We start from the raw sequence: 19,319 nt of genomic DNA, 5'->3' as shown, positions 1-19,319 counted from the left end.
AGTATAAAAAACGTTTGTTTTTATCCATTATCATCTAAGTTTAGTTTTCAAAATGTCGACTTTTAATGATCCAGGAGCCAGGATGTAATTAGTAGTGTATTCATATTATATATAACTTTACTATACAAATGAGTGTCAGCCCCTCCAACAGCTCTTTGAAGAATGTCGTCACAGAAGCACACGGAAAGGAAGGAGGTCATTTCGGTGGATTTCCTCTGTTTCTTATCAACGTGAAGACAGAGCAAAGGAGTTCATTAAGAGAAGTGAAAACCTCTTGGTTGGCCTCATTCACACTTAAACATTGTCCGTGTCCTCTCAATGTGCCCGAGACCTTTTCAATAGTGTGGAAAAATCAGGAAAATTACAGATAACCCAGATAAGAACGAGAAGTCTGTTGAGAGAAGGGGAGGAGGGGAAGGAGAGGAAACAGGAGGTGTGGCCTCCTCCTCCCCCCCAGCGGTTTAAAAGCAGGGGGTGGTCGTGCCGGCGTCCACTTGGTGGAGCAGACATGACGGCTGTGAGGGAACTGGTGCTGGTGCTGGGCCTACTGGTGAGCGCCCGCTGTGAGGTCAGAGCGCGGGACCCCGATGTGGACGAGGACGACGAGGAGTCGGGGCCAAAAGGAGGAGGAGGAGGAGGAGGAGGAGGAGGTGCGGGAGGAGCGGCGTCTCCCCCCATCCTCGAGGGGCTTCACCCAAGGGCGTCGGAGACGTCCCCGCTGGGAGACAGAGGGAACCACCCAGCCCGGACCGGGTGAGTCCAAACCAGCACCTCCTTTTCGTCAAAGTCAAATGTTTAACTCCCACAGGGTCTCAGATGTGATCATTTGGTGGGTTTTTTTTGTGGTTTGCATAAATATGGACCACCAGAGCTGAGGGCATTCTGTTTAGGGATTGCCAAAAGGTCAAAGGTGAAGGTTACTGTGAGCTCACGTCCGTCACATCCCCGTAAACGTCATCTCTCAGCGAGGCCTTCGGCGAGCATCTTCTGGCACAAATCATCCAGTTTGTCTCAAGGAGGAAGTCAAACGTCTCTGTGACTTCCCAGAACTGGAGAATAAATACATGAATCCACATTTTCACTCATTTAATTTAACATCTGAGATGATGTTTTGTTACCCAGTGGCATTTTAAGATACTGTGACTGTGATTTTTACTTCACTCGACCCCTGAAGTTGCCTAAAAGAATACAACAACCATCACATCGCAGCCGTCTGCTGGTCACATTTCAGATGTCGCTGTTGTGGGTTCAACCCAAAGAGGAATGAACTCTTCACATGGTTTCGTTTCAACATTCAAAGGCTGGTGAGACGTTCAGAAACTGAAAACAGATTTGACTATCAGAACTTTCTCCCTGGGTCCTTTCTCATCCATCATCTCATGACCCTTTCGGATTTATCTGGTGACCCTTTGCGAACAACCGCGCTAAACTCGCTCATTAAAACCACCTCAAACTCAGCTTGTGTCGCGTGGAATGTGCCGTGTGTTTCCTCGTTGGTCGTTTGATGGTTGAAGCATTAATCGTTATATTTGAGTGAAAATCCAAAACCATTAGCGTCAAAAGTACCACTTTAGAATAATGTGCTTATGTATTCATTACTATAATATGATTGCTTTAAACTTTTCTGGGTAGTTTATACATAATAACAATCATCATGGACTCAAGTATTCATCTAAATTTAGAAGTAACTAAAGGCTTTAACAAAACGTAGTGCAGTAAAAAGAACAGTATTTTGGCCCAAAATATCATAGGTAAATACAGTATAGTTTAAAGGTACTTTCAGTACTTAAATAAATGTACTTGAGTCCCTTCCAGCACTGCCCAATAATAACCTGATTTTCTAATGTTCATCTTAAATCCACTTTCCAAAAATGAAAATGCTTTTACTCAAATACACACAGTTCTTCCTGTACAGAAGTATGACTCAGGGAGAGCTTAAATGTTTTGACTGCCAACATGCTTATAATAGGCTGGTACCACCCAGGCTGCTGCACACACACACACACACACACACACACACACACACACACACACACACACACATTCATTTTATGATTTCTTGAGTCTCTGGCACACTGCAGGTGTCCTCGTTGTGTTTTTTCCTCCAGGTATCACCACAAACCTCCCCTCTGATATTGACATCCTCCTCCATACTGAAGAACACATGTCCTACAAGGACTGAAGGGGTTTGAGCATTGTTTGTTTTCCTTGTGACTTCAACTGGCCAGAAATTGAAGGTCCAATAAAACGCTAAATAATCCAATAAGCCCTATATCCTATCATATCCTATGAGCCCTTCTTCCACGACTGGATCTTACAGTCAAACGCTCCAAACGCCGGCATTTTATTTTGGTGATTCCTTCTTCACCACAGGATATCGTTGCCTCAGAGGAAATCACCGACTCCACCTGCATGCACTCCACCTGCATGCACTCCACCTGCATGCACTCCACGTCTGCAGCGCCTCGGGCGAATGTGCTGTGGAGGTGGGTGAAGACCGAGTCAAATATATGCACTGATTGGTCAACTGATGCTCTAAACCACATCCATGCGTTAGACTGCGCCGATAAAAAGGATCCCCGAGGGTTCGTAACAAAACAACCCTCCATTAGCTCAAAGTCCCCCCCCCCCCTCTCTGAGACCCCCCCAGAAACAGCTGCCTTAATGACATCGCTCACAGACGGAGCTCTTTGTGCTGTTTCGCTGTAATGGAGAGCAGCTTTCCATCGTTTGCCGCGTGGGGGGGGGGTGCATATTTCAGAGGTCAGACGTCAACAGGTAGTTAAGTGCTGATGAAGTAGAGGGGGAAGAGTTTGTTGTGAAGATCTGAGGCTTCGGAGGAAAATTTTAGAAGCATTGTGGTATTTTCTTTATATTTTTGCATTTTTTTTAAATTGTCTAATAATTTGTATGTTGCATTATTTTCCGTACCAGCCCATTGACTACGGTGGAAACATTTGTTACAAAACACGATGCATTGAACAACACCTTGAGGCTAATGTTTGTTATGCCTTGTTCGTGTTCAAATAACATATTTTAATTTGTAGATTTAATTGAATTTACATGCTGATCACTTTAAGACAGAGAAATACATGCTCTTATTTTGAAATAAGTCTGCCCTCTTATTAATTTGGCAGTGGTCTGTCATGGTGGCCTTCAAGGCTGAGAGGAAAATTAGTTCTTTAGTCCTTCTGTTGTGACCTTCAACCTATGCAAGCTGGAGGCTTGCTGCTGACCTTGTAAGCGAAGGCCCCACTGGAATCCTTTCAAAGTAAAAGCTGAGCTTGAACCGACGAGGAGGAAGAAGAAGAAGTAGAAGAAGAATAAGATGCTCAGATGCCGTAACAAGGAAAGGCGTCGTCTACTGCTCGCTGAGCCGTTATCAGGAGACACGCAGCTGGCAGATGAAAGTGGGAAAAAAACAGGATTTAAAAGCAGTGTAGTTATCAGATGATCAGGTGGTTACATTCTGCTGAGATATTTGTTTTCAATGGGTGTGTGAGCATGTGGGACGTAGCGTCGCAGCACGGTGTAATTCGAACACGTGCTCCTAAATACGGAAGCAGCAGTTGGCGACCTTTTACGCGTCCGGTCACAACTCCGTTGTCTCATGTTCTGTCTCACGGCTGCAGGACGTTTGCAGTTGAAAATAGCGTTTTATTGACGGGATTTTATTTGAATATTTTACAAATACCAACTTCCCGGCCTTTCCCTTTTAAGGAGTGTGCCGCTCTGATTCTGCTATTATAAAAACGGAGCTAAACGAGGGCAAATATACCTTGTGAGAGATGGAAGCTGCATCATGTGAAGAAGATGAAAAGCAAGAGAAAGACTGGACGATCTCAGTCCGACAGGACGAACTAATCTGAAGATTAAGATTCAAGACGTATTCTCTGATGTGGTTCCAGCCCTCGTTCGAACCCTTTTAACCTCCTTTTCTAAACCCTGAATACACTATGACCACGTGAGGAGTTCCTCCATTAGTTTGACTCAAAGTTTAGTGTCTGACTCAGAGTTTAGGGTTTGACTCAGAGATAATGGTTTGACTCAGAGTTTAGTGTTTGACTCAGAGTTTAGTGTTTGACTCAGAGTTTATGGTTTGACTCAGAGTTTAATGTTTGACTCAGAGTGTATGGTTTGACTCAGAGTTTAGTGTTTGACTCAGAGTTTAGTGTTTGACTCAGAGTTTAGTGTTTGACTCAGAGTTAATGGTTTGACTCAGAGTTTAATGTTTGACTCAGAGTTTATGGTTTGACTCAGAGTTTAGTGTTTGACTCAGAGTTTAATGTTTGACTCAGAGTTTATGGTTTGACTCAGAGTTTAATGTTTGACTCAGAGTTTATGGTTTGACTCAGAGTTTAGGGTTTGACTCAGAGTTTAATGTTTGACTCAGAGTTTAATGTTTGACTCAGAGTTTAATGTTTGACTCAGAGTTTATGGTTTGACTCAGAGTTTAGGGTTTGACTCAGAGTTTAATGTTTGATTCAGAGTTTAATGTTTGACTCAGAGTTTATGGTCTGACTCAGAGTTTAGGGTTTGACTCAGAGTTTAGGGTTTGACTCAAAGTTTAGGGTTTGACTCAGAGTTTAGGGTTTGACTCAAAGTTTAGGGTTTGACTCAGAGTTTAGGGTTTGACTCAGAGTTTATGGTTTGACTCAGAGTTTAATGTTTGACTCAGAGTTTATGGTTTGACTCAGAGTTTAGGGTTTGACTCAGAGTTTAATGTTTGACTCAGAGTTTAATGTTTGACTCAGAGTTTATGGTCTGACTCAGAGTTTAGGGTTTGACTCAGAGTTTAATGTTTGACTCAGAGTTTATGGTTTGACTCAGAGTTTAGGGTTTGACTCAAAGTTTAGGGTTTGACTCAGAGTTTAGGGTTTGACTCAGAGTTTATGGTCTGACTCAGAGTTTAGGGTTTGACTCAAAGTTTAGGGTTTGACTCAGAGTTTAGGGTTTGACTCAGAGTTTATGGTTTGACTCAGAGTTTAGGGTTTGACTCAAAGTTTAGGGTTTGACTCAGAGTTTAGGGTTTGACTCAGAGTTTATGGTTTGACTCAGAGTTTAATGTTTGACTCAGAGTTTATGGTTTGACTCAGAGTTTAGGGTTTGACTCAGAGTTTAATGTTTGACTCAGAGTTTAATGTTTGACTCAGAGTTTATGGTCTGACTCAGAGTTTAGGGTTTGACTCAAAGTTTAGGGTTTGACTCAGAGTTTAGGGTTTGACTCAGAGTTTATGGTTTGACTCAGAGTTTAGGGTTTGACTCAAAGTTTAGTGTTTGACTCAGAGTTTAGGGTTTGACTCAGAGTTTATGGTTTGACTCAGAGTTTATGGTTTGACTCAGAGTTTATGGTTTGACTCAGAGTTTGTTGAACCTCCCACTTGAAACGGAGCCCTGCTGTTGACGCTGTGAGTTAAGCGGACAGGAAGTGATGAGACGAACGGATCAGCATCAACGTTACGACATCAGCGGCGTCCAGGGTCAGACAGACCAGCGCGAGAGGCACAAGAGCGAAAACACGCTTAAAGCCCATCAAAGCTCCGGTAACCCAAGTAAACAACTTCAGATAATTTACAAGATATAATATAAATAAATAAATGTCTTTTCCAGAAGTGGTAAATGCGCTTTTTGTGTTTATGTTCTTAAAGAAAAAAAAAGCCCACTGATCTCTTCTGTGTGACTCCATGGTGTGTTTTTGTATGCACACACACACACACACACACACACACACACACACACACACACACACACACACACACACACACACTGACGTACAAGGGGTGGTCTGTGGTGACCTCAAACACACCTTATCTGACGTCAGTAACCCTATGACCTCATTACACACATGTTGATAGTTGGCTTTATTCACCACAGCTGCTCATTGACTCTGATTGTAGCCTCACTGAGTGTGTGTCTTTGTGTGTGTGTGTGTGTGTCTGTAAATTCCTTGTATTTCCATTTGTGTATAACTTGTTGTCTTTCACACTCATTTAAATAGCTCCATGTTCCAAAAACTCACCAGAGCATCAATAGTGGCTTCATGCTATGCTATGGTTGTATAGTATAAGAAATAGTGTCAGGTGTAAATGTGAGGCTGCAGCCAGCCAATGGTTAGCTTAGCTTAGCATTGGACCGAAATAAGGAGGAAACAGCTAGCCTTGCTCCTTCCAAATGTAACTAAGTGGATTGTCTCCTTAATATAACGTGTTTGACCTCCGACCCCAAACAGGAGACGTGCAAATTCTCTCCCTCTGAATGTTCTCCTTCGTCTCCTGACTCCTTGTGCAGAAACTGGTGTGCGTTCGTGCAGAAGCGCGTGGTTACCGTGGCGGTGAAGTGTGGAACGGAGACGTACACCATCAAGTCTCAGAGTCCGTGTCCGAGTGGGAAGTCCGACTGTCAGCTGGTCATGTGAGTACACACTCACGCACGCACACGCAACCCTTTTAGATGATTGATCCACACTGTCAAACAGACGGGACGGACCAGATCTCCCTCCACTTTGTTTTCTGTTTTCACTCATGTTTTGTCATCATTAAAGATGGTGTTTTCCTGGCCTGTGTGCGTGTGTGTGTGTTTGTGCGTGTGTGTAGGTACAAGCTGTCCACCCGGCCGGTCTACAGGCAGAGGCAGCAGATCTCCAGCGCTCTGCTGTGGCGCTGCTGCCCGGGGCACGGAGGACACAACTGTGAGGACTCAGGTGGGTCGGAGCGTCCCTCTGGAGGTGGAGGGACTCACACACCTGTAGTCTGCATTTAGTACATGAGACGAGTCCGGATTCACACAACAGATTCAGATCCAAAGTGGTTCGACCCCTCGTTCAGGAGTCTATTTTTTACTAAAACAACTAAACTTTGGTATGACTCAGGAACTTAATTCAGTACAGATTTTGAATGTGTGTGTGTGTGTGTGTGTGTGTGTGGGAAACTGCAGTGTTTAACAGTTGTCTAAAGAAGGACGTCCTCCCTTCTATTCTCATCCTTTTTCTGTTTGTACTGAAGCTCAAAGTTTGTGGATGAAAATACAAAAGTATTTCCTGTAACATGCGCACGTTTACAGTACATACACATGCGTGTACATTCGCGTGTACATTCGTGTGTTTGTGTGTGTGTGCGACGTGTTTTAAAGCTTGTTGTGTTTGGCGCTGACAGTCTCTGGTGCACAGCTGGATTCCGGAAGCTCGGCTCTGATTGGAGGATCTGACACCGTGAGGACGGAGCCCCTCGCTCCAGGTACGCGAGACGGTAACCACAAACCCCTACGTCGGGCCCGTCTAATTGTTGGCATGGGGACATTTTCGTCAAGCTGGAACGTTTATGTTTGACATGGAGTCCTCAAACATCCGTGTGTTATCCCGTCTGGTTAGAATTTAATTTTCCTTTGTTTTCCTTTTTTCTCTCTCCATCTGTGCATGGGAACACACGTGCACACGTGCACACGTGCACACGCGCACACGCACACACACAGACACACACTAAAGGAGTGTGACTCATCCCTGCTTCTTCAACAAAGTGAGGAAGCTGTGGAAGCAGTAGAGTGATGCTCAGCCTTGACAAACCCTCTGGTTCAGGTCAGGACGAGGTCTCAAGCCTCTCCCGTAGGATCCGACACCCAGACCCCTCCCCCCCCCCCCCCCCCCTCTCTCATCACACACTGGGAGAGTGGATGAATGTTACTGTGAACTGATGAAGTGAAGGAAGGGAGAGCGGACAGGAGGTTTGTTTGTTTTAAGACTCATGCCCAGGGCAGCCGGGTGGGGGCTAGAAGACGGATTCTTCTGCCCGTGATCCCGGCGAAGGACGTTTTTCCGGAGGCCGAGAGGCGGACGATGGACGGCGTTTGTACACGTTGACCTTTTTGAGTCAGATGGCTGCGAGGGCTTCTTTATCATGTCGCACCTTTCCAGATGTTACCAGCAGTACTGTCATCTATTCACTGTCCTGATTTGAATCTGCACATAATTTGAGGCCAAACCTTTGACTGGGGACTTTCTCTATTGTCATTGAACCGTTCCTTTCTGCCCTTTCAGTCAACTCTTCGGCACCGTTTTGTTCTGGTTTTGTACAAAACAACATTGGTAGTATTTGGACCATGAGGGCAGCGCCGAGGAACTCCGAGAATCAAAACATTATGTTTTCAGGAAAGAATCCTGACTAAAATAGACCTTTGGCCTTTAGAGGCTGGATTTAACAAAGAAAGACAAACAAAAGGGCAGTAACACAAAACACACTCACACACACACACACACACACACACACACACACACACCTCCAACGGTACAGTCCGCTCCCACCACTCCTCCGATTGAACCGACTTCCTGCGAGCCGGAGTCAACGTAATTAAATCATCAACAGAACCGCGACCCGGGCAGAATGAGACTGTACACAATAACAGGAACACCTTAAAATGCAAACACCTCAGTGGTGAGTCATCACAACCGACTCGGGCTTCACCCGCCCCCCCCACCGTCTGCCTGACTTCCTGCTTCTCTCTCGCAGCTTAACGGCGCTTTAAGCATCAAGCGTCCTTGTTGGTTCAATGTGTGCGTCGGCCATTCCTCTCTCTGTGTGTGTGTGTGTGCGTGTTTCAGGTCTGCAGCGCGGCGACCCGGACCAAGAACAGAGCGACCACCAGGTCCCGTATGGCGCCGGCTACCATGACGACCGGCAGGGCCCCACGCCACCGGCCCCGGAGCCGGACCGCCGGCACGACCCCGACGCCGGGCCCAATCCTCAGCGCCACCAGGCCCACCGACCCCACCAAAGGCCGCATGCGCCGCAGCAGCATCAGCTGCATCAGCTGCATCAGCTGCATCAGCTGCACCGGCAGCAGGAACACCGACCCCCTGGTGAGACCCTGACCTGGATCTGACAGATCATAATGATCATTAAGTGTGTGTGTGTGTGTGTGGTATTGTTTGTGATGTCTCATTCATTTCCTATGAGGGACTTATAATGCAGACACACACACACACTGAGCTCCATTCCGCTGCAATGACACCTCTGGTAACGACACACACACACACACACACAGGCGCACATACTTCCTCCACGGGAAATCCTGCCTTTCTTTTGTCTCCCAAACATTGTGTGTGTGTGTGGATTATAAGATGACACTATTTTACACCTCTTGTGTCACCAGACCAGCGTGTGCATTATATCACACACACACACACACACTTCCTGCGCCCTGTGTGGAGGTAGTTTGGGGATTGACCTCGCTCTCGATTCCCACACTGCTCAGTTCTCTCCGACCTTTGACCTGCCACCGGACAGCATGACATCATCCGTGAAGGAATATTCTGCAGCCGCATTGAAATCTGACGTCAGCTTTTTCCTCCCGTAGCGGCGGGAAAACCCTGCGTGGATCTTTGTTTTACTAAATGTGCGTTTTGTAATATAAAGAATATTAAGTAAGCCTAAAAATATCTCTCATCCATATCAATCCAGCTTGGAGGCTTTTCTTCAAATATGTCTTTTTTGTCTTAATGTTTCTAAACTCAGAAACGAATTTTAAACGTGAGGCGAACTGACCAGATGATGAATACAGATGTTTCTCCTTTCTTCAGTTTTCCAACCTCGTGTAAAATGTTGTGACATTTACAACCAAAAAGTCAGAAGAAAACAGAGCCGCGGTTGTGTAACAGACGTCGTTTGGTCCGGACAGGAAGTTGACTCTTCAGGCCGGTCCGTAAATCACACACTCAACCGGCTGAGCGGGGTGCCCCCGCAGCTCCTCCAGCACCCTCTGCAGCTGGAGGTGGCCTGAAACTTCCTTTCCCAGCGTGGCCCCACTGTACTGTGACCTTTGCCCCCCCAGGACCCCCGCGGCATGAGGTTGGTGTGTTGCAATGAAAACGCGAGTGCGTGTGTGCGTCCCACGTGGTCGTGTCTGGACCGCGTCTCCGGAGGGGAGTGACAGCCGTGACCCCCGAGGCCAACGCGCCCCTCGTGTTTGTATTGCTTTACCCGTGGACCCTCGTTGCCATGACACACTCCTGACCCCCCCACCCCCCCTGTACCTAAACCTGACGGGAGGTCTGAACCTTCAAACATCCCCTTGAAGAAGTGAAGATTGGATAAACATCACTATCCTCAAATATATTCTCTCTCTCCGTGGGATTGTGTCCTGTTGGCGCTGTTGTTTTCTTACGTCCATGAACACTATGAACGCAGATTCTCCAGATTCTGTGCAACGTGTGTCTCAGTGGTGTGTTTTTACATCTACTGTGTAGTATCTACACACCACACTCTGTGCCAACATACTTAGAGACTTTGGCTCTGACTGACCGAAGCCACGTATGAGCTGGAGTCTACGAGTTTTTTTTTTAGGAGTCATAGATTGGCACCAGTGTCCGGCCCTTATGAAAGACGTCCTACGGAGCCCATAGTGGGTCGTGTAGTGATGGGAGCGTGATGCTGAAACTAGATCAGGGCCGGGTGAAAGATGTGTGCCATCTGCCTTTTTTGGTTGAAGCCCTTTTTTTTAGGGCTGGTTTAGGTTTTTTAAATGTGAGCAGTGGAGCTTCTGGGAGTTTTTGCTGACAACATGGGATGACTTTGACTCTGTACTCGAGTTCATTGGCTCCCTAATTTACTGTGCATAATATATTCATCTCCTTTAACTCATCAAAATCCTTCAGTTAAGCAAGAGTAGAAAAACACTCTGGTTTATGTCCGAAATGAACGGTTAAAAGATCTCACGCTTTCAGTTGCTCAGTTAGCGAAGACACAGAAGATCCGATTGGAACCTGAAGGACGGAGGTTAGTGATCAAACATCATCAGGACTAAGATGAATAGCAACGAGGTCCAGCCGGAGGTCTCCGTGTGTTCGGGCCTCTCTCCGTCGGTCTGTGCTGAACCAACAGAAACAAACTGTGAAAACTCATCTAATCCCTCCTGCTGGAAACTCAGCTCGGGTCGTTTTTTGAATGTTTTTTCAGCGTTTGTGTTTCCCTGCTGGTTGCACTGTGTTTGTATTCCAGCTTGGAAACTAAACTGGTTCCATTTTAGGGCGAACCAACCAGCAACCCTCTACCCGTCCCAAGGGAGCCCTGAATAGGGGACGTTTTGTCTCATGTCAACATTGACTTGTGTTTTTGTGGGTGTGGTGCGTGGAAAGCATTTTTGTTATGGTATCTCTGTTTTAGCTCGACTAAAAGGTTCATGAGTCTGATGCATTTTTTAGAGGATACAGAGGACGTATCATGACATCATGATCTGCTGTTCACCATGACACCAAGAGGTTAACATGTGTGTGCATGACGCTTTATTCATTCCTCTAAATGAAATAAAACACACTGTGATTAATCATTTTATCATTGGATCGTTTTTAGCGGGCAGTGGAAGGCTGTTGGTTCCATTCATAACGAAACATGTTTGTTCCCCCAGTCGATGAGGTCGATGCGGAGCCCCTCCTGTACCCAGAAGCCCCCGCTCCCCTCCCCGTCCCCCACATGATGGCCTTGGTCATGTCCCAACTGCAGCCGGTCCTGCAGGGCTTCAACCGCTCGCTGGAGCAGCTGGGCCGGCAGGTGGGGGACCTGGCCCGGGACGTGGCCCGGCTGAAGGGCAGCGGGCCGGAGGAGGTGGAAGAGGAGGAGGAGGAGGAGGAGGAGATGCAGTCCGGAGCAGCGGAGCAGCGCCTGGATGCCAAACTGGATGAGGTGTTTCAGCACGTCGAGGAGGTCCGGAGGCAGATGGAGAGCCAGCGGACGGACGTGGAGAACAGGCTGCACTCCCAGCATGCAATGCTGCACTACAACCTGACCAGCTTCAAGATGGACGTCGACGTGAAGCTGAAACGCCACCAGAAGATGTTGCAGGTCGGTGGACAACGCGGGACATTAATTCTACTCTAATTTGCATTCATTGGACCTTCTGTCACTTTTTAAAGCAATTCATTTTTGCCTGATCAAAGACCGATGAAACGCCATCACAGCCATGTGACGCCTGAACTCTGATCCCAGGTCAGCCTGCAGGCCATGAACGCAACGCTGACCGAGCTGAAGCTGGACCAGGATCAGCCCGCTGAGGATCAGCTGGAGGATCACCCCCCTCCGCCCCCCCGCCCACCGCTGCAGCCCCCCTACACCTCGGCCCTCTGGGAGGCCATCGAGCGGCTGGACAACGTGGTGGTCAACAACTCCGTGAAGGTGAAAGTCGTCTCCTTTGTGCAGACGTCGTCGCGCACGACCGGTCAGAGCGAACAAGCGTCTCATCACGTTGTCCATGTGCAGGTGGACGGCCTGACGGAGGACCTGGAGATCAGCCTGGGGGAGGTCCAGCAGCTGAGGCGGGACGTCAAGGAGCTGGAGACGCACATCAACGGGACGGCCAGGACCAGTCAGATCCTGTTCATGGAGACGGGGCTGGAGGTGGAGGCGGCGAGGGAGGCGGTGCTGACGCGGGTCGGCGAGCTGGCTCGGAACCTCAGCCGGCAGGGCGGGCTCCTCCAGGAGATGGACGTGGACGTGGACTATTTGTACGAGGCCTTCTACAAGCACAACTCCTCGGCCGGCTGCGACTGCAGCGGGCTGAAGGACGCCATCGCTCTCCTGGGGAGGGGCGTGGCCAACGTGACGGAGCTGGCCAACGATAACCGGCTAGCCCTGGAGGAGGGGGACGCCGAGGTGGCGCAGCGGTGGGGCGCAGCGGGCGACTGGGAGCCGGCAGTGGAGGCGCTCCAATACGGCCTCCAGCAGGTCAGATCTTTTGCTACATGAAATACAAGATGCCTCCACCAGAAGTTGGTCCAAAAAACACGAGTAGAAAATCGACCGTGGTGCTCCCTCCCTGCAGGTGAAGGAGTCTCTGGCCTCAGAGCACAACAGGACCAGCAGTCTGGACCAAAGCCTGGCGCTGCTGAGCAGCTGGGCGCAGGCCGACCTCTCGGGCCTGAAGCTGGCCGACGCGGCGCTGGTGAAGGAGATGCAACGCCTGTCCGGCTCCTTCACGTCGCTCCTGACGGACGTCGTCCGACACAGCGACGTGCTAGGGCTGCTGCTGGGGGAGGAGGTGCTGGAGTTCCTGCAGTGGACCGTCCGGGATCAGGAGGCCACCTCCATCCCAGCTCTGAAGAAGCAGCTGAGTCTCCTGCAGGAGCAACAGAGAAGGAACAGCCTGGACATCACGTCGCTGCAGGGCAACAAGCCAGGTAGGAAAGTTGGTACTGCAGCTGCAGAACAAGTGAAATTTAGATATACTTGCACAGTATTAAGAAATTATACTATATTATTTTTTATAACTAATCTGAATCTGCAGGACAACTCAAGTTATCAAACCAATGCTGTGGTGTAGAATTATTTGCCTCCAAAATGTAGTTGAGTAGAAGAATCCTTTTTGATAAAGCCACCCATGAAAATAGGAATAATTCAAATGTGGTGCTCGTTCACCAGCTGCAGACAAATACTGTAAAAAAAAATTTTTTTAAAATGATGTATATGTTGCGTTGAATTGGTCTAAACGTTGGTGCTGTGCTGGGAGTCAAATGCAGCTTTGTAGCAGCATCTGGTGGCAGCAGGAAGAAACTATTAGAATATTTTTAACTTTACCACCTGCAGATTCTGGAGAAAGCTGCCTTTATACATGCACGCATTAAAATTCAGTTAAGGCTTTATATACGTATTTCAGTAAACATATAAAAATGTCACAGAAAATGACGACATTTACAAAAATCCAACGTGCCCAAAGGAAAACATGTGTGGAAATATAACAGAACTTTTTGTCTGGTTCCCATCATTCGGGTCCCTTAGTGTACAAGTATACATTAAGTAGCTTTAATTCTCCTGTAATTTGACAATGTTTAAAAAGGACTATTGTTCCTTTAACCTCACATTCACCGTCTCCAGCTCATTGCTTTAATTCAAGGCCTCATGGCTTTCTCCTTCGTGCCCAGGAGGTCGTGAGGAGTTGCCATCTGCTGACCAGCCCTCCTCCTCCTCCTCCTCCTCATCGCATCCTCACTCTGACGACTGGCTCCCTGGGAGCATGAGGAGGAACAGCGGTGGAGTTCCGGCCCGCGAGCGCCAGCTCCTCCTCCGCCCGCAGCACGCAGGAGACGGCAGTGACCTGTGGAACCTGGAGAAAACGGTGGAGCAGCTGAAGCTGAAGGTGCTCCTGCTCGAGGAGAAGTCCTCCAACGCTTCGAACCAGAGGGAGGCGCAGGCCAGGCTCCAGTCGGAGGTGATGTGGCTGAAGAGGGGCCTGGAGGAACACCTGAGGGTCTTCAAGAACGTCTTCAGTAACGCTGACGCGCTGGTGGGTTCCGACGCCACGCTGGAGCTCGACAAACTGTGGCAGCTGGTGAAGAACCGAGACGGGAAGAAGGAGAAGAAGAGTGGAGGAGGAAGAGGAGGTGCAAACCGTCGGAGCAGGAGGGACACGTCAGGTGAGCGCATGACTCCATGACCTGTTTTTTTGTATTTTTCACATACATATTATATTTAAGTGTAAATGGTAGGACAAACAAATATAATTTAAAGTATTAGTAAATCAAATGAGGTAATATGATAGAAAAAGGTGATAGAAAATTAACATATGTTTTTTATCTATAAATAAATCACATCATTCCCCTGAAAGGAGAGCAAAGCCACCGCAAAGAGCACCTTGTGACACCCGACCCTCCTCTGCTCTCCAGGTGCGGCTGAGGTCCCGCTCAGCCAATCAGGAGACCCCCTGCTGCTGGTGGGCGGGTCTCCTGTGCGCGTGTCGAGCAGCGTCCTGGTGTTCCGGGCCTCGCTGAACCGGGGTCAGTGTTACTCCGACGGGGGCGCCTTCGCGGCCCCGCTGGACGGAATCTACCTGTTCGTCCTCACCTTGGACCTGTATCCCGGCCGCGCCCACGTGGTCCTGAGGAGGGGCTCGGGCGCCCCCCCGCGGGTCTTGCAACGGCGGGAGGCGTCGGCCGGCGGGGGGGCGGTCACCAACGTGGGCCTGCTGCGCCTCCGGAGGGGGGAGGAGGTGAAGCTGGAACTGAGGGGAGCGGCGAGGACGGCGGTGCGGACGGCGTCCGAGGACCATGTGCTCATGGTGCTGCTGCTCCACCGGGGGGGGGACTCTGGCAGTTAAAACAGATTCAGACGCGCTTCAAGTTTCAAGGCACCCCTCGATCCATTAAACCGCCACTCTGTTCTCCAACTTGAGCTTCAAACTCGTTCGTGTTTCGTGTTTTTGTGTTCAGTGCAGGCAGTTTTTTTTGGTTTAGGTTATTATAAAAGAAAAGAACAACATGACAGTATTCAGTTTAAGTTTAAATACAGATTTCAGTGATTTCAAATGTTACATTTTGAGGTCAAAAACAGAAATGTAATGAACCCAGATTGCGAGAAACAAATGATTCCGGCACAGAACTAGAAACTGCTCTTTACTTTTTAGTTATAAGTTATTATGTGACTACAAAGTGGGTGAAAACAGCCAGAGACACAAGACATGTTTCCAAGTTCATGCTAAGCTAAGCTAAGCTAAGCTAACCACAGATCTGCTGCTGCTGTCATCACATCATCTGGGTCTAAAGGGATTTATTTTCTATTTTCTACAAAGATATGTTTGTATCTAAAGTCACCTGTCATGTGTAATGTTTGTAAAGTACGTAGTGAGGTAAAGTATGTTATATATATTTATATAAAGGACAAGCTGAGGCATAAATGAGTTTAGAGAAAAGTCAGATGACAGAACATTCTTATCTAAAGTGTAACGTAATACAAATGTATTTAGAGTGGATCATTTCATGTAAAAAGTCTATAATGCCATATTAAAAAGATGTCATGACGTTCAAGACACACTGTATTTAAGTTTAAATTTTTAAATTAAATTTAAATTTTGTAGGAGAGGGACATCGAAAACACACTAAAATGTGAAGTATGTCAGAAATTGAAGAATTTAGTATAACCTACAAATGTAAAATTTAAAAATATACTTCATATAATAACGGTCATTTGTTTTAAGTGTTTTTGTAAATTGTTACTCAGCAGCTTAAAGTGTTTATTTCCATTTGAACTGAAATAAAAAAACATAAAAAACACTGGAGTTTTGCGTTTAACAGTTTAATCATCGTATCATCTGTGTTAAGTCTACAATGTAGAAAAATAAGCATAAAAAATATACCAAAAATCGACAAAATAAAATCTAGCAAAGCAAAAAAGAGAAACAGCCCATTTACCATGGTGAAAAAAAAGTGACTATTATGAACCCAGCACTGGTCTGCACTAATAACCAAATGAACCTTTTTACTCGCCGTCAGTCAAACAACAGATTTTGGAGCGAATAAATCAGGACTATTTATGCAATTTTGAAATGATGATGACCGATATCTCGAGTGACCTGCAGATAGACGGCAGGTGAAAATGGTTTAAAATGAACGTGCAGCTCCAGGTTTTGCTCGTTTGGAGCGAGAGCTTCTGGCAGTGGGACATATTAGCGTCCCTTCGTTAATCTACTGAACCAATCCAAAGACATCAGAGTACAAAAACAAGCCCATAAACGTCACGCAGAGCGTCTCCCTTAACAACGGGAGGAAGTCAACAGAAACCAGCAACAAGCACGTCAAGAGAAATCTTCAACACTTCTGAAGTGCACTAAATAGTCGTTAAAGAGTTTAAATGCAGTCGAGATGCTGCGCTAAGAAAGATCTGCATATAGTCTCGTGACATTAAATGCACACCCAAGTCTCTCAAGGCTACAATAAAACGTCATGCTAAATATTAGCTGTCAAAATAAAACCTTTAGTTAATGATCACTAACAGCCTTGTGTACATTATAAGAAGGCTCCACATCCCAAAACAAGGCGACTGACTACTTATAGAAAATTAGACTATAGTATTAGAGTATATTCAGGTAGAATAGTTTCATCTAGGCACAACTCTCACAAGCCTACAAAAATAAATAGAGTAATAAGTAGATTTATATTCTGGGACACAAACAACTTCCTTTAGTGCCTCGATGTCCTTACTTTAAAAACCGGACCTCTGTTCAGCTGCATCGGAGATCAGAACATCACAAAAACATCAATCTTCAACTGAATCGTCTCCAACCGAGTCCCCAAAGCTGAAAGGATTAGTTGGTTATTTGCAACTTAATGAAATCAAGCACTAAACTAAAGCGGCAGCGATTTGTTAATCACTTATTTTTATAAACAGAAATCCCCTCGTTTCAGCTTCACTTTCCTCGTCTTCATAGACTAAACAAACAAGATTTCCATCACAAATGAAATATTTGCAAATTGCAGGCCTGAATAAACTGTAACCAACAATTAATACTTTGCTTTGTCACAATGAATGTTGAGAATTATTTGTTCTGAAGCATTCAGCAGGATTTTTTGTATTACAATAATTCTGATAAATGCAAAGCAATGTGATAAAAGAGACTGAAGTGTGATCACTTGAAGAGTTTGTTAATGTGTTTTTAGTCTGCTTGTTGGACTAAACAAAAGATACACATTTTATTATCACATAAGACTAAAAGTAGTAAACTGTCACATTTAAGACCCTGGAATGAAGAAAGTGTCTTAACTTGGAAAATAATGTTAATCAATTATCAAAATAGTTTGGATTAATTAAACCATAAAATGTTTAATTACGCAACGGTTTTCTTTATCCCATTAAGTCAAAATGAATATGATCAATCTAACACCCAGCAGAGGAATAACTAACTTGATTATTGATGTGTTTTTCCACAGACAGTTGTTTAGCAGCTATGTCTCCAGGATCGCTCTGCTCATCATCAGCCTTCTTCTCCTGGTCCATGTGTACATCGCTGTGCTTTGTCTTGATAGAATAGCTAATATGTGCTTAAATCCAGCAGACGTCCACAGATTGAATATAAAGAGATCCATCCGTTTCATGGCTGCTCCTCTGTGGGAAACCGAGGAGAAACCAGAGCGAGCTTTATTCTAAAGTGAGACATCCACCGCGGTGATGACAGGATTATGGGCTGCACTGGACCCAAAAGAAACATTGGCACATTTTAAATCTTCATCTTGATGGATACAAGACATTTGGAACGGGACTCCTGTGCTGTGGCGTCTGCAGGAGTCAGCTGACCGCATCAGCTGACCGGGCGGAACCGAGCCACATACGCTCCGCAGGAGCGACAGTAGGGACGCGGCGGCTCAGCAGGCAGCTGCTGGCACAGCGAGCAGAGCTGGGGGTCCCTACGGGGCCGGGGGGGCTGGTGGGAGCCGATCCGCTGGAGGGGCTGGTGGTGGTGGGGGGGCTGGTGGTGCTGGAGGGGCTGGTGGTGCTGGAGGTGGTGGTGCTGGAGGTGGTGGTGGCTGGCGGCGCGGGGGTCCCAGGAGGAGCCGAGAGTCCTGTAGTCGGCTTCTCGGCGCCAGTCGGTCTCGGGGGGCACGTCCAGGCGGAGCGGCTGGGCGGGGGCCTCCACTGGTCCCCTGGGGGGGGGCGGGGGGTAGCGGGCGGAGCCGTTGAGATTAATGGGCAGCGATGGTTGCTGGTAGTGACCGGTGGCAGAGCGCCGAGGGCGGGAAAGGGTGGCGTAGAGACTCTGTGGACTTGGCAGCGGGGGGGCGGGAGCGGAGACGGCTCTGGGCCTGGGGAGAGAGGCGGTGGAGGAGGAGGAGGGAGGAGGAGGCGCTCGGCGAGGAGCCCGGGGCAGAGTGCTGTAACTCAACGCGACATTGTGGAGGCTTTGACCAGAGAGAGACGGATGCCTGTCAGACACAACCACAAACTGCTGCTGGAGACTCGGTCCAGCTCCTGAGGAGGAGGAGGAGGAGGAGGAGGAGACACAATTAGAAAACAATGCAGAAAATGTATTTAACAAGCGACACCAAGCCAGCTAGAATTCAGACTATAAGTCCTTTAGGTTTTTTTAAACTCAGTGCTGCAGCAACTATTTTTAGTTCAAGCTGAAAATGTTTTACTGTAAACTTCTGTTTGTGTGAAGTTAGCACCCAGCTCTATTTATATTAACTATATATATTTTCAAGGACATTTATAAGTGCTTCTAAGCTCAACTCCATAATCCCTAATTAAGTGTTTCAAAGCCACATTTGAAAAGCAGCAAATTGAGACATTACTTAGAAAAAGTCTTTGACTTCCCAACATAATGTTCTGCTGCATAAATAGTAAGAATAGAATATAGAGGGGACGAGGTGTTGCAGTAAATACGTTTTTTTTTTTATAAGACAACAAAAAACTTTTTGCTGCTGAGTAATCCCAACATTATAATAAATTAATTCATAAGGCAATTTCAAAGTAAGTTTCAACAACTATTATTTGTTAGTTGTTTTGGTTTTGATGCTGCTGAGGGAGAGTGGAGGTGGAGGTGGAGGTGGGGGGGTGGGGGGGGGGGGGGCAGTATGT

At 47.0% G+C, this 19,319-nt stretch overlaps 2 protein-coding genes across 12 annotated transcripts in view; one reads left to right on the top strand and one right to left on the bottom strand.

Moving 5' to 3' along the window:
• Positions 1 to 505: 505 nt before the first annotated feature.
• mmrn2a (multimerin 2a) lies at positions 506 to 15,935 on the top strand. 2 transcript variants are annotated; one of them, XM_037464967.2, is made up of 11 exons: positions 506 to 753; positions 6,289 to 6,411; positions 6,594 to 6,700; positions 7,152 to 7,232; positions 8,591 to 8,848; positions 11,392 to 11,825; positions 11,970 to 12,155; positions 12,240 to 12,704; positions 12,802 to 13,156; positions 13,898 to 14,389; positions 14,639 to 15,935. In XM_037464967.2, exons 1-11 carry the CDS (start codon positions 509 to 511, stop codon positions 15,067 to 15,069), a joined length of 3,177 nt encoding a protein of 1,058 aa, XP_037320864.2. In that variant the 5' UTR covers positions 506 to 508; the 3' UTR covers positions 15,070 to 15,935. The 2 variants fall into 2 exon arrangements, with proteins under 2 accessions (XP_037320864.2, XP_037320863.2); XM_037464966.2 differs by having other exon boundaries at positions 7,152 to 7,244.
• A 92-nt stretch (positions 15,936 to 16,027) lies between these two features.
• Positions 16,028 to 19,319, bottom strand: part of usp54a (ubiquitin specific peptidase 54a) — a 37,228-nt gene continuing 33,936 nt past the window's right edge. For 8 of the 10 annotated variants that reach the window (XM_037464956.2, XM_037464954.2, XM_037464960.2 and 5 more), the window contains one exon: positions 16,028 to 18,710. In XM_037464956.2, the coding sequence (XP_037320853.2) occupies positions 18,043 to 18,710 (668 nt within the window). In that variant the 3' untranslated portion in view covers positions 16,028 to 18,042. The remainder of the gene's footprint in view (positions 18,711 to 19,319) is intronic. The other 2 variants (XM_037464963.2, XM_062566755.1) reach the window with 2 other exon arrangements.

This window comes from Pungitius pungitius, chromosome 13 (genome assembly GCF_949316345.1).
Source record: "Pungitius pungitius chromosome 13, fPunPun2.1, whole genome shotgun sequence".
Taxonomy (NCBI): Eukaryota; Metazoa; Chordata; class Actinopteri; order Perciformes; family Gasterosteidae; genus Pungitius; species Pungitius pungitius.
This window is presented reverse-complemented; position numbering and strand designations above follow the sequence as displayed.

Excerpts from the sequence above, each read along its gene's own strand:
- mmrn2a (XM_037464966.2), top strand. The coding sequence starts at position 509 with ATGACGGCTGTGAGGGAACTGGTGCTGGTGCTGGGCCTACTGGTGAGC. Across the intron at positions 11,826-11,969 it reads GCCACCAGAAGATGTTGCAG|GTCAGCCTGCAGGCCATGAA; the intron begins GTCGGTGGACAA and ends CTCTGATCCCAG. Across the intron at positions 12,156-12,239 it reads TGGTCAACAACTCCGTGAAG|GTGGACGGCCTGACGGAGGA; the intron begins GTGAAAGTCGTC and ends GTCCATGTGCAG.